Source organism: Clupea harengus, chromosome 16 (assembly GCF_900700415.2).
Source record: "Clupea harengus chromosome 16, Ch_v2.0.2, whole genome shotgun sequence".
NCBI lineage: Eukaryota > Metazoa > Chordata > Actinopteri > Clupeiformes > Clupeidae > Clupea > Clupea harengus.
In genome coordinates this window covers 16,999,719-17,017,218 of record NC_045167.1, presented here as the reverse complement: position 1 = coordinate 17,017,218, position 17,500 = coordinate 16,999,719, and the positions used below count along the sequence as shown (strand labels likewise).

General features: G+C 43.5%; 1 protein-coding gene across 4 annotated transcripts in view; it reads left to right on the top strand.

Moving 5' to 3' along the window:
* runx1 (RUNX family transcription factor 1) overlaps positions 1–17,500 on the top strand; it is a 51,740-nt gene that overhangs the window by 22,649 nt on the left and 11,591 nt on the right. For 2 of the 4 annotated variants that reach the window (XM_012815489.3, XM_012815487.3), the window contains exons 1-3: positions 12,065–12,726; positions 13,651–13,910; positions 15,332–15,488. In XM_012815489.3, the coding sequence (XP_012670943.1) occupies positions 12,699–12,726; positions 13,651–13,910; positions 15,332–15,488 (445 nt within the window). In that variant the 5' untranslated portion in view covers positions 12,065–12,698. Of the gene's footprint in view, positions 1–12,064; positions 12,727–13,650; positions 13,911–15,331; positions 15,489–17,500 lie in introns of those variants that run through there. The other 2 variants (XM_031582818.2, XM_031582817.2) reach the window with 1 other exon arrangement.

Genomic DNA, 17,500 nt, shown 5'->3' with positions numbered 1-17,500 from the left:
GTGTGTGTGTGTGTGTGTGTGTGTGTGTGTGTGTGTGTGTGTGTGTGTGTGTGTGTGTGTGTGTGTGTGTGTGTGTGTGTGTGTGTGTGTGTGTGTGTGTGTGTGTGTGTGTGTGGCTATATGGGTGTGAGTGTGAGTGTGAGTGAGTGTGTGAGTGTGTGTGTGTGTGTGAGTGTGTGTGTGAGTGTGTGTGTGTGTGTGTGTGTTTTCTGCTCCATTGCTCCTGTTCATCCATTCAAACTGCACTAAACACTGCCTGAGGCGACTTCTCCCCCTCTCCCACTCATCACTCCATCTTCCATCTTCCTCTCGTTCGCTGTCTCCCTTTCCTCTCCTTCGCTCATCTCACTGAATAAACGCTTTGGCATCTCACTGAGTATACGCTCATCTCACTGAGTATACGCTTTGGCATCTGCCATACGGACAGCCCCAAATGCACTTCATATCCAGGGCGGACTTAGCTGGAGTTTTGCCAGGTACTGCTACACTTTAGACAGTCCATGAGAAACCTCTCCAAGATGGAAGTTTGAAGGACTCTCTCTCTCTCTCTCTTGCTCTCTCTCTCTATCTCAGACACACACACACACACACACACACACACACACACACAGATATACTCTCTCTCTCTCTCTCTCTCCCAGGAACAACAGAACGTTCAATGGAGCCTATGTTGGTTACAAAGCTAAACACACAGACATAACTCATGCTTACGCATACACACTCACACACACACACACACACACACACACACACACACACACACACACACACACACACACACACACACAAACAACACACACAGATATACTCTCTCTCTCTCTCTCTCTCTCTCTCTCTCTCTGCCCTGCCTCTAAGTTGTCATTACTTGTGTCAGAAAATCAATCAGTGATTTCACAGGAAATGCTCATCATAAAGCTGATAGCCAGCGTTCAACTGAAGGGGCTCACTAAATAATTCACCACACAGGCACGCACACACACACACTCACACACACACACACGCCATCATCCGGCCCAAACACAGCGGACCATCCCAAAAATACACCCCTGCTCAAAATCTATGATAGCAGATTTATCTGAGGAAATCTGATATGGAGTGGAAAAGGGAGGCCTTGATCCTGGATTAATTTAAGACAAATATTTGTACATTGCTCAGTCAGTATCTACACTATTTTATGTTATTCCATAGGCTTACTTTTAACTAGGGCTGTCAATAGATAAAAAAAAATTAACTACTTAATCTCACATTTTGAAATTCATTAATCTAGATCAGTGGTTCCCAAACTTTTTACAGTCCCGTACCCCTTCAGACATTTAATCTCCAGCTGCGTACCCCCCCCCCCCCCCCCCCCCCCTCCGTTTCGGCTCATTTTGTTCACCCAGAGGTAGATTGATGGCTTAAAATGAGTGAATAATATGTGCCACAAGTGACCCAAACCTTCTAAGGTTGTTGTTTGCCAGCCATCAACAGAACAGAAGACTAAAAAAAACATTATTTGCAGGCGATTGGGAAGATGAGCGAATTCATTTGACAGGCTGCTACGGAGGTCTGTGTTGAATAGGGGGGCGTGGCCGGAGCGGTGTTCACCACAGACGTGACATTTTCTCAGTGGTTTTGTTTTCTAATTAATGCTTGTTCATCGTTGCGATCGTTGTTGTGTTTATAAGAAAGAAATACAGCCTTGCAGGACAAAATACAGGGGAATTTGGGCGATTTTGTTGCACAAAATGATGTTTCCGTCTGAAAGTTGCAATTCTGTTTCAAACGGTACATTCTGCGAATTCCGTCCGTTTTCTGTTATCGCGGAAATTTTCTCCCCGCGTACCCCCTGAACCACTTCGCGTACCCCAGTTTGGGAACCGATGATCTAGATTAATCGCGATTAAAAGTTTGTTTGTCTGTTTTTTTTTTTTTACTTCCAATGAAAAATATCTCAATTTCCATACATTGTCAATCAAATGAGCTGTGACACCCAGGTAATTGTCATTGATGACTGATGTCCAGTGGTCACCAGTAAGGGTGACGGTGGCAGCTTGCTCGAGGAGCTGAATTTTTCGCGCTCTCTCGCCGTCATAAAAGGAATGTATGCGAGACACAATGGTGCCCCTCAACGGTAAATCGTAAGAGTTGTCTCCTGAAGCAATTCGAATCACCTCAGTCAGCCCAATGTCCTTAACTATGTTGATGGTCCGACAGTCACCGGCAACCCAAACTGCTAAAGCCTTGGTAACCTTTTCACGGACTGGTCTAGTTATTTTACTAAAGAAGTCGTAGAGTGTGGGTTGGCGACCATCTAACCTGGGACTGCTTTCTGTCGGGTGCTTTGCATTAAGGTGATAACTTAAAGACGAGCTGCTTCTGTGATAGCTAAATTCAATTTGACAAATGCTACATACAACTTTAGTTTTGTCGATTGTTCCGTAATTTTGCCTATTAAACAGAAACTTTCCGCCCAACAATCCCTCAGCTCTCTCCATCTTCAACTACCGCAGTGGTTCTCAAACTTTTTCTGTCATTCCCCACTTTGAACAAGGGGGGCTTTTGGTAGGCCAAGCCCCCTATTTAATTTGCCCGAGGGGACATAGGTTCAAGTCTGGCCTGATGTAATTTCCCAATCCTCTCCCACCTCTTCTCCGCATCGCTTCCTGTCATAACTTCATAACATTTTTTTTCTAGTTGCGTTAATTGCGTTAAAATATTTTATCCCGTTAATCGCGTCCGCATTAATCGCATAGATTAACACGTTAACGCTGACAGCCCTACTTTTAACACTGTATACAAAGTGAAAACAAGGAATATTTTAAATAAAGTTAGATACAATTAGAGACCAAATGAAAAAAAAATGCTGATATTAATTCAGAATTTGATCACACTTTATTTGGATAGTCTACCGTTGCTCAGATTATAAACAAACAATCTGCTGAAACTGTTAACTACAATTTAGGGTTATGGTTCAAATCAAATCAAACTTTGTTTGTACGGCGCGTTTCATACAAGGAGGTAACACAATGCGCCTCACAGTAGGAAAGAAAGGGGGGGGGGGGTTACAAAAAAATAAAAAATAAAAGGTTTGGGGTTGGGGTTGGTTAAAGTGATGTGCAGTGAACATTTAGAAAGACTGAACTTGAATTTCAACAAGCCATCTGCAAAGTCGCTGTAGGCGGACTATGCAAATGAAGTGTTACCCAGAATTTTTATTCAGAACTGTGCTTTTATTTAAGTAATAGTTCTGAGAACTACACAGGAGGATATTGCTTTATTTGAAGTACTCACTCAATCATTTGCATACACAGAGACTTCATGTTTCTAAAGCCTTTTACCTGTCATCTCAGCCCCCCCATTGGTCAACACTGTGCCTACAAAATGACCATCCAAACACACTCAGATGCGGCCCGGCATCTGTCCCTGTCCCAGGCCTGGGCAGCGGCTGAGGCAGTGGACAGTCACTAGTCTCCAGTCTCCAGGGCTGCTAGGGTATGAGGCCTCAGGGAATAACATCAAGGGTGTGGAGAGCTTGAGTCTCACAGAGGGATAGTTAAAGTCCGTGTCGTTAGCTTCTTAAGGAGGAGGGTATTAGTGCAGCTGACCTGTTATTCCAGTCCTCTGGGACACATGCTCTCACACACATACACACACGCACACACACACACAAACACACACACAAACACACACACACACAACCACACACACACACACACACAAACACACACACACACACACACACACACACCCAACCACACACACACACACAACCACACACACACACACACACACACACACACACACACACACAGCAGACAACTGTGTAGCAACTGGACAACTAGGCCTATAGCACAGTAAGTTGCAATAGTGATTCATAGGTGAAAAAGCAGTAAACACAAAGACACAATTCACACATAAGGGAGTACAATCCTGAATTGCCCACCTCTTTATTAAGGTTCTATGACATTGTTGTAAATATGTTATAAGAGACATAAGGTGGTGTTAATGCGCTTTTTTTTTTACACAGACAGAGAAAATGTACAGGTATCTCTCAGTCTGACTTCGCAGACAGTGTGTAGTTGTGTGTGTGTGTGTTTGTGTGTGTGTGTGTGTGTGTGGGGGGGGGTCTGTCTGTCTGTCTGGCTGTCTATCTGCATGAGAAAGGGTTGTTTGGGGGGACTTTCTCAAAAGGTTCATGGGAAAAGAAGCCCTCTTGTGATGCTGACGTCAAAAAAGTGTGTGTCTGAGAAGTGGAGCACCCTCTCATCAGCAGCAATGTCAATACAGCTGGAGAATGTGTGTGTGTGTGTGTGTGTGTGTGTGTGTGTGTGTGTGTGTGTGTGTGTGTGTGTGTGTGTGTGTGTGTGTGTGTGTGTGTGTGTGTGTGTGTGTGTGTGTGTGTGTGTGTGTGTGTGTGTGCGTGCGTGTAGGCTGCCATTCTAAAGGACATCTGTGTCACCTCCACACATAAACACATGCATCTTTCCTATCTATTGATAGACATTGAAATAAAAATTGACATTTTGTCATAGTAGTGACCTGAGTTTAAATAAAACAAATGAAATATTTGAAGTGAGCAGGTCAGAGAGAGAAAGGGAAAGAAAGAGAGAGAGAGAAAGAGAGAGAGCGAGAGCGAGAGAGTCGGGGGAGAGAAAGAGTGCGGAGTGCTTTGCTCTGTTGCCTCACTGTCCTGCTAACTGATATGTCAGAAAATCAATTAATTACTTTTAAGCAGCAGTTAACTGCATCTGCACAACAGAGCCATGAATTATAGAGAAGAACTAACGGGACAGTTACATTCCTCTCTCTCTCTCTTTCTCTCTTTCTCTTAACTAACTGTTCCAGAGAGAGAGGGAGAGGGGGGTGGGGGGGGAGTAGAGAAAGAGAGAAAAAAGTCAGTGAGTCACAGAGAGAGGAAGAATTAAGTCAGCGAGAAGAGAATGGTAATTTACTTCAATAAAGTCAACACATGAATTAATGAATTAATGAATTTAGAGAAATTTAAGTTAATGTAAGTAATATTTGTTTTAAGACATTAGTAGCATTAACTACCCGAAATAATTTTCGAGGTATTTGGGGTATTTGTATTTTATCAATGTTCCCCACTCATTTTTGCCTTATAGTTCTGTTGATGACGCATATTCAAAGTTTGTGATTAGTTGTGCAGTGGTAGGTTTTTGAATGATGAATCAATGCCAATGTACGGGGCCTCTGAACACATTATTTATCCCCACTGATGAAGATCATGCTGACAGATTGCAGCGCAATGGCAATATCAAAATGCAGTTTGGTGATTAACGTCTGAGTTAACTTAACTTCTTAGAAGTGTTTCTTATTTTTTTATAATAATTAGATGCATAGATAATAATAATAATAATAAATAACATATGGCATCATAAAAACAGTGTCCGGACGTCTACAACTGTCTGTCTATAAACTACTTTGTGTATTCCACATGTTCCCGGTATTTCCACACATATGCAGTTCCCTTTCTGCCTTTTGCTTGTGTACATTACAGTGACTAGCCTGGTCTTTTGACAAACACTATGTGGGACAAACAATAGACTAAACTAAACTTAAACATTGCAGCAGACTTCAGAAAGTCTCTCCTTGACTGTGTGACTATTTTAGTTACACACAGGAAAACATATAGTATAGTTAATATCAGTCCTGGCAAAGTTTTGTGTTGACATGCATGTGTTTCCTACTCTAGCCGTATTTGGGTCAAACACGGAGATGGAGAAATGGATGATTAGGACTGTCGGGTTACAGTGATTCGACTGGATGTCATTTTGGTTTGAAGAAGTACCATGACAGTGGTTATGGCTGAGATGGTTATGGATTGATCTTCCTCTAGTGCTCTGGACCTGTGTGTGTGTGTGTGTGTGTGTGTGTGTGTGTGTGTGTGTTTGTGTGTGTGTCCTTTTGGTGGACATGTCCTCTCCAAAAGTGCCCAGGGCCAGTCTGTCCCCTATAAGCCCTGGAGACAGGCCACCCCGAGGCCAATGAGGATCAATACACCTTGAGCACATTCACTTCCTCACACACTCACAAATACACACACACACACACACACACATGCACACACACACACACACAAGCTCTGAGTCTACACAGGCATATGTTGCATGTGGTGTGTGTGTGTGTGTGTGTGTGGGTGTGTGTTGCCATGCTTCATATTTTGTCTTTGTGTGGTCAATGAACATAAATAAATGGGCCCATCTGTGGTAGTTGTATCTGCTGCTGTCTCCTTTATCTACCACCATTATAACTCAGTGCGGCTTACCAGGACAACTGCTGTGTAACCAAACTTTGTAGTGCATCTGAGTTTCTGTGTGTACACCTAAGTGTGTGTGTGTGTGTGTGTGTATGTGTGTGTGTGTTACTGTGTACACGTAAGTGTGTGTGTGTGTGTGTGTGTGTGTGTGTGTGTGTGTTTATGAAGAGTCATAAACATCTCCAATCCCTCTCTGCTCCCTCTCCCTCATACACAGACCATTGCTGTTGAAACTCCACCTCATGTATCGTGTGCAGTCTCTCACCACAACCACTCGCACACACAAAGAGAGATCTGCTCTGGGTGACCACAGGGTGACCAGACTGGTGACCAAATCACAACCTTAAGACTATTGCTTCTCTGCCCTTCCCACCACAGAGCTCAAGTGAATCACATACGCCTAAAAAGGAAGCAATGGGAATCTTTCCTCTAACAGCACTACATCATGCTAAATTTGGGATTGGTAAAATCCTAACTCAGAACATCTACCTCTCAGCCTGGCAGTTCTCTGGACTGGATCCAATACATATCTAAGAGTTAAGGGTGACATCTGTGTACCCCAACACATCAGCTCAGACTCTCTGTCTATCTATCTATCTATCTATCTATCTATCTATCTATCTATCTATCTAGTATCTATCTTGGTCTCTTTCTCTCATCTATCTGTAAGCCTGCACTTTCATAGTCTCATCTCTCATGCAAAAAATGAAGTCAGCTTTAACTAGAGCTCCAGTGCACACTACCATGTGACACTTTTACACAGAGAAAGAGACAGACGAGAGAGGGAGAGAGAGAGAGATGAACAGAGTGGGAGTATGTAAAAGAGAAAAGGGGGAGAGCGAGAGAGAGGGAGAGGGAGAGAGAGAGAGGGTGGGGGTAAGTGAGGAGAGGCTGAGAGAAAATCATTTAAGTAGTTAAATGAAATGAGCAGGTAGAGATAGCCTGGGGGCAGAGAGGCGGCTGTCTCCTGAGGCTCTACTAAACGGGGCAGGGGCTCTCCTCTCCTCTCCTCCTCTCATCTCCTCTCTCCTTTCCTCTCCTCTCTTCTTTTTTCACATTTGCTTCTTCCTCACGGCTTTTTGCTCATAAGCATGTTGGCGTGCGTGTAGGAGTGTGTGGGCGTGTGTATTGGTGTATGTGTGTGTGTGTGTGTGTGTGTGTGTGTGTGTGTGTGTTTGAGGGGGGCACAGCTGGAGTATATAGCGTAGAGGGTCTGGCGGCGGCTTCTCCAGATTAGCCAAAGTGGGAGGCAGTTGGGCAACGTCAGGACTCCACAGATTAGTTAGCAGGAAGTTCGTCTCTCTTCCTCTCTCTCCCTCTCAAAGCCCCCCCAATCTACAAGAGGGCCAGCATGAACCCCGGAGGCTTCAGCTCGTCCACGGGTCTCTCCTGGGCCATGTATCTGATGAGGAAGGGCCGAAACAGCAACTCGCTCTTTGGTAACTCCCAGAATTTTCTTAGTCCTGCCAGCGCAAGTGCTTTCCTTACCAGTCCCATTCCGCTTTAATTTTCACAGGATGGTTTACCGTCACGTTCATTTTGCATCGGGCACACTGTTTTGTGTTTGAGGTGTCGAGTTTGTTTCGTTTGTGTGTGTGCAGCTGTCACAGCATTTTGTTTCATGGTCTCTCATCTCACCTGTCTTCCCCCATTTTTTGGTTTTCAGACACTTTTGACAAAGGCATGCATTTCCAAACACTGTTGTCTGTTGGTTTGATTGAGAGAGGGAGAGGTTGGGTAGGCGAGTGAGTGGATGTGGGTGGGATCAGGGCTCTTGTTGACCACAGGTGACCAAGGCGTTAGGCGTCTTGAACAATAGCACAGCGACTTGATATCAGGCATAGGTATGGGTATACATACAGGTATAATAGAGTTGAAATTGCACTTTTTAAAAATACAATTGTGGTTCATTTAATTTAATTTAATTTAATTTAATTACATTTAAAGTGATATATAATAATAATCATAATTCATTAATGTGATTTTTATGGATAGGTGGCATAAAATGTATAGTATATTTTAAAAGACTTTTGCTGTACACTGGTAGATTATCCTACGCATTGACACGTACGGAAACCAGCATTGAAGAAGAAAACACAAATGCGCAAATAATTGTTTCAATTTAGAACAATTTTGTTTTTATGCAACTGAGACCGTTTTGTGCCATCTATTGAAAATGGAAGTTTAAAATGTCGTGTCATTCAGTTAAATAATTGTACCTGTATGCTAAATCATAAGGCGATCTTTGCTTAACACATTGACCCGGTGTACCTGCAGGATATTGATCACTGAAACATGGCAGTGCATTTGTAGCCCTGCGACGCATATCAATACATTTTATAGCCGACTACAAGCGCTATTGATCTCGCGAGGTGGAGTACTCCAATTACACCGGTTCAGGGCTGCGCAAGACAGAGGGGAAACTCAAGATGCACGTCCTGCAATGGTTGTTGATTTACCAGTGAGAGCTTTTGCAGGAGAAGGGGGGAAAACTGCTTCGATGCACTGCAGGGAAGGTCACACACTGTAAGAAATGTATGGACATAGGTCACTTTCAAATATTCCATCTCTGACTTTGAAATGAGCATATCCTAAACAGGCAACCTGTTCAATATTAAGAATGTCTTTCAAAGATAAAGTGGGCACAATTTCGTCTGCAGGATTTGAGCTTACTGTCAATACATTTTTTTAATTAAAATAAAATACTAAGCCACAGAAACAGGCTACCACAGTAATAAGGATACGCGTGTGACAGGTGTAAATATTCTTGAAATAAATTGTTTAAAATGTAAAATGTAAAACATATTAACCACTAAATTCAATATAGGATAAACATTTCCGTGTTTTATTGTTTCGTTAAAAACAGCAGGAACATCTTAATGTTGCTTATCTGAAAACAAATGTTTCTAATTTTCTTTAAATGAAGATCGCTTTTATTACACATGCATAACGATTTTTACAAAAGCTGTCATGAAATGTGTGTAGTGTGAATTCAAATAGCCTGCAAATATTGTTCTCCAAATAGTTTTGGGAGTTCAATAAATAGTGTAACAATTTTATACTGTATTACTGCAAAACATTTGAAAAAGTTGTTAGATATTCGTATCCTGTTCAATGTTGTCAGATCACTTGGACTTTAACGCTTTGTCCTTTTGACTAAAACAAAATTCCAGAGTTGTCCTCAATGGTGTGTAACTTAAAACATTATATTTTATTTCCACATGCCATATTCACTAGAATTTAATAGTAATTTATGACTATTGATGGTGAATTGCGCAGAGGAAATGTTTCATCCCATATTTCTCCGTAAAAAAAGGAAGCGTAAATGGTTTTTATTCAGTGTCGTGCTTTTCCAGTTAAATGCGTAATTGACTCGAGGCTGTTGAACAGACACGAACAATGCCTGGTCTTTGCGTCACGCTGAGCATCTGCCACTGGTCTGCGTGCCTTAATACGCGCACAGATGAACATGTCTTTCATAATGGCATGGACCTCACCAATGGGTCCCAGTACATGACTCATGCAACCCTATTAACTGTCACGCACGACAAGGCCAAATGGGTGCGCAAGTGTTACTCAAAGCATCGTGGGCACAATAGGCTAGCCGATGTGAAATAGATTTGTCTGTAATCTAACGTAGTGGTTTAAACTGCTCCTGATAGCCTCTTGCTGTTCTGACCAAACCCAGGAGGTCGAGATAAGGACGCGCGTCTTGAGGCAGGACACGTGCTTGACTTCACAGACAGGCCGTTGGTTGTAGAACTAGAGACAGGTCACAGGCTCACCGTGGACAAAGGCCTCTCCTCGCGTGACGGCACCTTATCACCTCGGCCTGATAAAATAGCCTATTTGACGCAGATTACTTCCTGCAATGGCAACCAAATTAATTGACGAGTCGAGAGAATATGACAAAAAACATTAATATTTTCAGCTTTATAAAAAAAACTTTAAAAGTGAAAATAATTAAACTTTCAGAAAATAGCCCACGGGCACGTCAGCACCCGATGCCTCTGGCGATGGATGAACATTGCCAAAAGGTTCGCTTCAGGCATATCACAGCTCGCTTATGCTTAAGGATGCCAAACGTATAGAACTAATTTGACTTGACCAGGTGCTGTCTCCCTTTCATGTCAACAGGTTTAAAGGCTACTGTAATGCTTGGAGGTGCTGAGTAGACTTGTGGAAATCCCCTCTCCGTTTACCGTCAGAGGCGGCCAGTCACTTTCAATCACCCGGGGCAGGCCGCCTGGAAAACCTGAAGCGCTAGCCGTTACATTTTTTATATTCAACCCCGTGGCTAAATCTTAAGACTAGGCCAGCAGTTGGTGCATAGGCGGATAACTGGCAGCCCTCTTAAAACTTCCAGACACGAAGAGACTAATATGTCAAATCAAATGTACCAACCCCTTAATGAGGGGCGTGCTTGCAATGCCTTTTAGCGCCGGTTGGGACAAAAATGTAAAGAGTTATAAATAAAACGGTAAACTGGATTAGGGATTTAGATCCTCAACACGAAAATGTCACTTTACAGTCTGCTTTCTTTCTCTCCGCGTTTATGGCCAATACATTGTAGAAAAATGCAGCTGTTTTATTGTTAAACTCTTCACGCCTCTCTCTCTCTCTCTCTCTCTCTCAGTTCATAATTGAACCAGTTTTATCACGACGTCTATTTTAACTAATATGTCCACCATCTGTGATCATGGAATAGATTTGAATCGTTCAACCACTGGATATAGCCTATTAATTGTACGAAAGTACAAACTCTGATGTAATAAGTAGGCCTAGTCCGTTTGAGTGGGTTCAAAGTATAACATGTTAGAAGGTAAAAATGCAATTAATGCCAAAGTGTCGATTTTACAAACGTTAACGTGTCTCTGCAGTCCAAGCCGTATGTTGCCCTCTGTCGGTTAAATCTGGTAGCTTACTATATAGTGACAGATATGGGGCTGATTATTTTCGCCATTCCCTGCATAATTACGACAAGCAACGCAGGGTTTGTACTGGTTTCAAAGATACTTACACGTACATGTGTCGATTTCTTGAAGTACTTTAGATTTTCTGACAAATTTGCCTGATTTGTTTTTGAAGACATGTTACATTATGTGAGGGATTAGTCGTTTAGGAAACATCTAGTAGGTCTATTTTTCACAGAGGCAGGCCCACTGATGTCTGTTGTACCTAATCAACTATACTTCTGTACTCCGGCGTTACTAACGTTAATAACTGTGAGGGGAATCCAGGTATCCTCGTCAGAAGATCCACTTCCAAGATCCACTAGTACCACCTATAAAGGATCATGATTCGATGGAATAACAAAGTATCTGTAGAACATCTCTCGTTCTCTACCCAATTTGAAAATGAAATGACCCATACATTTGCATAAATATGCATCTGTACCGTATTCAATAGCCTCCTACCAAATGTATACTCACTCTCTAAATTTGTTTAAGGCAGACAAAGTGAAACTGGTGCCTTGCCTACTCTCGTCTGCGCTGTTTTTGTAAGGTTCGATGTTCATGTAACAGAGACAGCTCAAGAAAGCGACAGTTTTGCCTTGGCACGCTGTGCACCCCTGGAATCCCATTGACTGCTCGCAAGCAGGGCTCCCTGACTCCTCCGTTATTTCGGACGGACCTTTGATTGGCTGAAATGTGGCAGAGAGCAGCTAATTGGATGGATAGCGAGAGAGTGATAGGTATTATCCAATCAGGCTGCCTCCAAGCTGCTATATGCAAATCAGATCCTCGTCGGATGCATTCCTGCACTGCCCACTGCCGGTAAAAGCCAGCCCTGTTGACGGGACGTCCATTCACACAACGGCAGGACAAGGAACTGTGCGGACGTGTGTGCTAGGGTGTGCCCACAGGATTATGAAGAGGAGGCATCCACAACTGCACGTTTAAAATTTATACGACAGTTTAAAAAGTGTCACCCCCAAATTCAGTTGTATACATTATTGAACTGACGAGCTTAAAGGTGTACACACAGTGGTGCGAAGACGTGGGTGCTTACAGTGTAGCCAAGTGCGTCTGGAGAGCTGTGCGTTACCTTGGAGGTGTCCTCTTGCGCGCACCATCACTTACAGAGATCCCCCATCAAGAAGTTTTTGCATCGTCCTCTTACTTTCGCTTTAACTGTGCTGTGTAGCGACGTCTTGGGGATTTTTCTTTCCTCGTGTCGGAAGCGGGCATGAAATACAGATAGACCTCACATGAACGGGTTGTTTGACTTGGCTGCGGGAAGTTTACACCGAGACCTCACCGGAACCAGCTTGCCCCACTGGATACATCAAGACCACCAAGGAGTCCATTAATATCCAACCCACGCGTCAGTCTGGAATCCACTGCACGTTTAGTGTACTAAAGAGGCTTTTCTTGAAACACCATCTCTCAAAAGCCTTGGACGTTATTACTGAGTGGAGACTACACCGGAAGAACAAATGGTGTTTCTTTGGGACGCAAAATACGGTACGACATTTTATTGTACTGTTAATTTAGTCTGTTTAGCAGAAGTACGTTTCCACGCTTCACGCTTTGTGAGTCTGTGTGAATACGGGAGGTAGCGACTTTATCTGACCGATCTTAACTTCCCTGTTAACTGCGGAACAGGCGCTCTTCGTAAGAATTGAGCCAGCGAGTCTGACAGACTCGATGCCAATTTAGCAAGGGCACACGCACGCTTTAATCTCTCTCTCTCTCTCTCCCCTCTCTTTCGCGCACACTTTCACGACTTTCCTCCGAAATATTCCACCAGCACATTTTAGTCCACAGGCTGCCGCATGTTTATATTGGGTGGTTACACTGTGTGGTTGTCTGCGTGTGTGCGTGTTTGGGGTTGGGGGCGGCAGTAAGTTAAGCGGAGGCTCGTAACCGCACTCATGTGGCATCGATTGTGGTTGGCGGAATGACAGCAGGCCGCTCCCCCTGTCAGACGGAGCGCCGCTGCTTTAATGGTTTCATCTGCCTCCGGGACTGGCGCTGGCTCGGGCTCCGACCGGTGGGGGAAGTTAACTGGGGTTACGCCGTAAGATGTTTTGGCCAAAAATATTTCAACAGTAATTTAAAGTCGCCTGGAACTCGACTTCATGGAGAGAAATTAAACCTAGAGTGAAGAGCCTTGACCTTTTGACTACACTGTTCGCACTACATATTTTAAACTGTTTAAAATGGGCTTGCAGTAAATTAATATCTGTATTATTTCTGACGTATAATACAAAGGTGGAGCTTGTTTTGTCTCTTTAGGTGGTCTCCAAACTTAGGTCCTAGCATCTCCATATCGCTATATTTTAATGGCTGATTAACAAAAACGGTTATCTCTTTTTATCTCTCCCTGTATGCGTGCGTGCGTGCGTGTGTGTGTGTGTGTTTATGCTGTGCGTGCATGACCAGCAGACCCTGCCCCGGGTCGCCGCTTCACCCCCCCCTCCACCACACTGGGGTCTGGTGGGAAGATGAGCGAGGGTCTCCCCCTCGGCGCCCAGGAGGGCAGTGGTGCCACCCTGGTGGGCAAGCTCCGCATGGCGGACAGGAGCATGGTGGAGGTGCTGTCCGACCATCCAGGGGAACTGGTGCGCACAGACAGTCCCAACTTCCTGTGCTCCGTGCTCCCCACACACTGGCGTTGTAACAAGACCCTGCCCATTGCATTTAAGGTATACCAGTTGCATTTGAGGTCTATCTATCTAGTTGTCTATCTGTCTCTCTCTCTGTTTGTCTGTAATGGTTTATGACAGCAGCTCACTGATGGCCACACCACACACCACTTCCTACAGCCAAAACAAAACACCGGAGAGCATGTGCGTGTGTGTGTCTGTGTGTGTTGCCATGCTTCATAGTTTGTCTTTTTAAAAAGAGAGTAGCCTAATAACGTTGCCTAAATGTGCAGAAGAATTACTGCATATTATATGTAGGCTAGATACTGTTAAATCCAAATAATTAATACCAAGGCATATTGCAACGCAATTAAATTATGACTAGAGCTTAGGCCTATCATTCGCAAACTTTGAAATTACTAGCAGTTTCAACTTCAAACGGATTTATCACACATGATCTTCGAGTCAATAATAAGGCCAGATGTTTCTTAGATGATTCAACCAAATTATTTGGCTTGCATACAGTTTTTGTTGATTTTATTACTCGATCGCGTGGCCTTCGGCTTTCCGTAAATGTTTCTCATTAACATGCCTCATTGGACGTCTTGATGTCGTGGCGAAGCCGAAATTCATTCATCTCAGACTTCCGTCATTTTCAACTGTCGGCAGACATGTAAATTAACTTTCTCTTCGTTTTTCAAAACCCAGAATTCAGTACTCAAGCGTGTTTGTGTGGCTTAATACTGGCCCCTCGTAAAATCGCTGTTAATGTCCTATTGATAAAACACTGCGACTACGGTTAATATGAAAATGTCCTCCGAGCTCATATTTGCCTTGGGTGTGTAGCTCGCTCAAGCAGCGGCCACACCGACCGCGATTGACCAGGAATGTTGGAAGATTTACTATTTGGATAAGAAATAGGCTACACAAAAACAGTGATTAAGTAAACTGAATTTGTTTAAAGACTTTAAAGAATTTGAGTAAAGGGAGTAGGCCTGTACAACAGGCGAGGGGATTCTCACAAATAAATAGTTAAACATGAGGCCAATTAATTTGTGTCATTTTTCTTTTTTCTTCCAAACAAAGAAGCATTTTTAAATTTCAAAATATGTTTTAAGAATTATGCTGAATAATGTCCTATTATTGGAGGATCTCCAATTCATACATTTTTACTGATTCCCACAGAAGATATTTTCTGAATTTTGAAACAACACTGACTAAAAATAAAACAAAACAGAAAAATTCTATTTACTGCCGCTTTAAATTGGAATTAATCAAATAAACTCATTCCAAAATCTCATAACCTAAAGCCTTGATATATAAGAAACAAAATGTTGACATGAAATGTAATGTGCGTGTATATATATTTATATTTATATATATATATATATATATATATATATATATAACACAGTGATGAACAGACCACCATGGTGAGGCAGGCATCTTTGATTCCCAGCTGTTCTCTTCACATCTGGCAGGTGGTGGCCTTGGGTGACATTCCAGACGGAACACTGGTGACAGTGATGGCGGGGAACGACGAGAACTACTCGGCGGAGCTGCGCAACGCCACCGCAGCCCTCAAGAACCAGGTGGCACGCTTCAACGACCTGCGCTTCGTCGGCCGAAGTGGCAGAGGTAAGCAGGAGTGAAGACAGAGAGGAAGTGTGTGTGTGTGTGGGGGGGGGGGGGGGGGGGGGGGAAACATGGGGGACATGATGGGTTAGGGTTAAAACCTTTAATATTTTTACGTCTTTAAAATACTCTTCTACATTTATTTTTTGAGCACTCCTTCCCTTCCCTCTCTCATCCCCTTCTCTTTTCACTCTCCTCTGTCTTGTTCTGAAGGATGCTATTGAGTGTCTGTATTATAGATGAATGTCACATGAGATATAAACACTGTCTGGCTGAGAAAGATAATGTCGTGGAGCATGTTGAAATGGTGGCATTTCTCTCTCTTTCACTCTTATACCGGCTGTCTCTCTCCCTCTTTCTCTCTCTCTCTCTCTCTCTCTCACACACTGTCTCTCTACCTCTTTCTCTCTCTCTCTCACACACACACTGTCTCTTTCCCTCTTTCTCTCTCTCTCACACACACGGCCTCCTTTCCTCTTTCTCTATCACACACACACACTGTCTCTCTCCCTCTTTCTCTCTCTCTCTCACACACACTGTCTCTTTCCCTCTTTCTCTCTCTCTCACACACACTGTCTCTTTCCCTCTTTCTCTCTCACACACACTGTCTCTTTCCCTCTTTCTCTCCCACTCACACACACTGTCTCTTTCCCTCTTTCACACACACACACACACACACACACACACACACACACACACACACACACACACACACACACACACACACACACAAATAAGGAAGTTGAGCAGACGCACCAAGCATTAGAGCTTGACAGACCAACCATCACAAATGTTGTCTAGAGTGCACAGGTGTGTGTGAGTGTGTGTGTGTGTGTGTGTGTCTGTGTGTGTGTGCTTGTGTGTGTGTGTGTGTGTGTGTGTGTTTGTATGTGTCTGTGTCTGTGTGTCTGTGTGTGTGTGTGTGTGTGTGAGTGTGTGTGTGTGTGTGTGTGTGTGTGAGTGTGTGTGTGTGTGTTCGGTGTGTGTGTGTGTGAGTGTGCTTGTCCATATGTCTGTGGTGTACAGTAATGTTGAAGTAAACTGTCTGAAAAAACACAACTTCTGTCTAGACTCAACAGTCATCTATTTAAGCTCTCCAAAACCACAAGACACACACTCTCTAAACCACATTACGACAGTACACACACACACACACACACACACACACACACACACACACACACACACACACACACACACACACACACACACACACACACACACACACACACACACACACACAGAGAGAGAGAGAGATATAGACAGCTTCTTCAAATGCACACCTTCTGGTTTTGCATACACTTTTGCATAGAACTGAACTGAACTGAACTGAACACATGGGGAGTTGCTTGAAACCTGTTCCATAGGAATCCCTCCCATCACATGCAAGCAGACTGCACACAATATACCCTTGTCTGGTTCACTCCCACCCGTATCAACCCATGGTCTTACCCATGGAAGAGCTGTACTTAATGTACTGTACATCAAAACAGACTTTAGTGTTATTGTTTAATCTTAGTGACACCCAGATAATGTGCTGTCCTCTGAGGACAAACAAGGGCCTAGGTGTTACCAAGAACCTGCATCATTCTATTCATCCTCATTTATTTGTCATAGCATAAAAGCCGGTAGTGACATAATACTCTCTCACACACACACACACACACACACACACGCACGGTGCGTATTCACAGTATGTCAAATACATACATGCGCAAACACACACGATGTGTATTCACACTATGTAAAAAACATACACGCACACACACGCACACGAACACAGACAAACACGTCCTGTTCATTTGCAGTCGTTGCTGTGATGCTGTGCGTCAGATCAGCTCCCACTGCCCTGTATTAACAGACAGAGGAAAGGCTCTCCAAATCAGGTGCAGTCAAATGTCCTCAGCCTTATCTATTCAAAACACGGCCTGCTATTTACACAAGAGCTGTCTGCACAGCCCTCAATTGGCCTTTTGTGCTATGCTATGCTATTCTGTATGTGCGTGCGTGCGTGC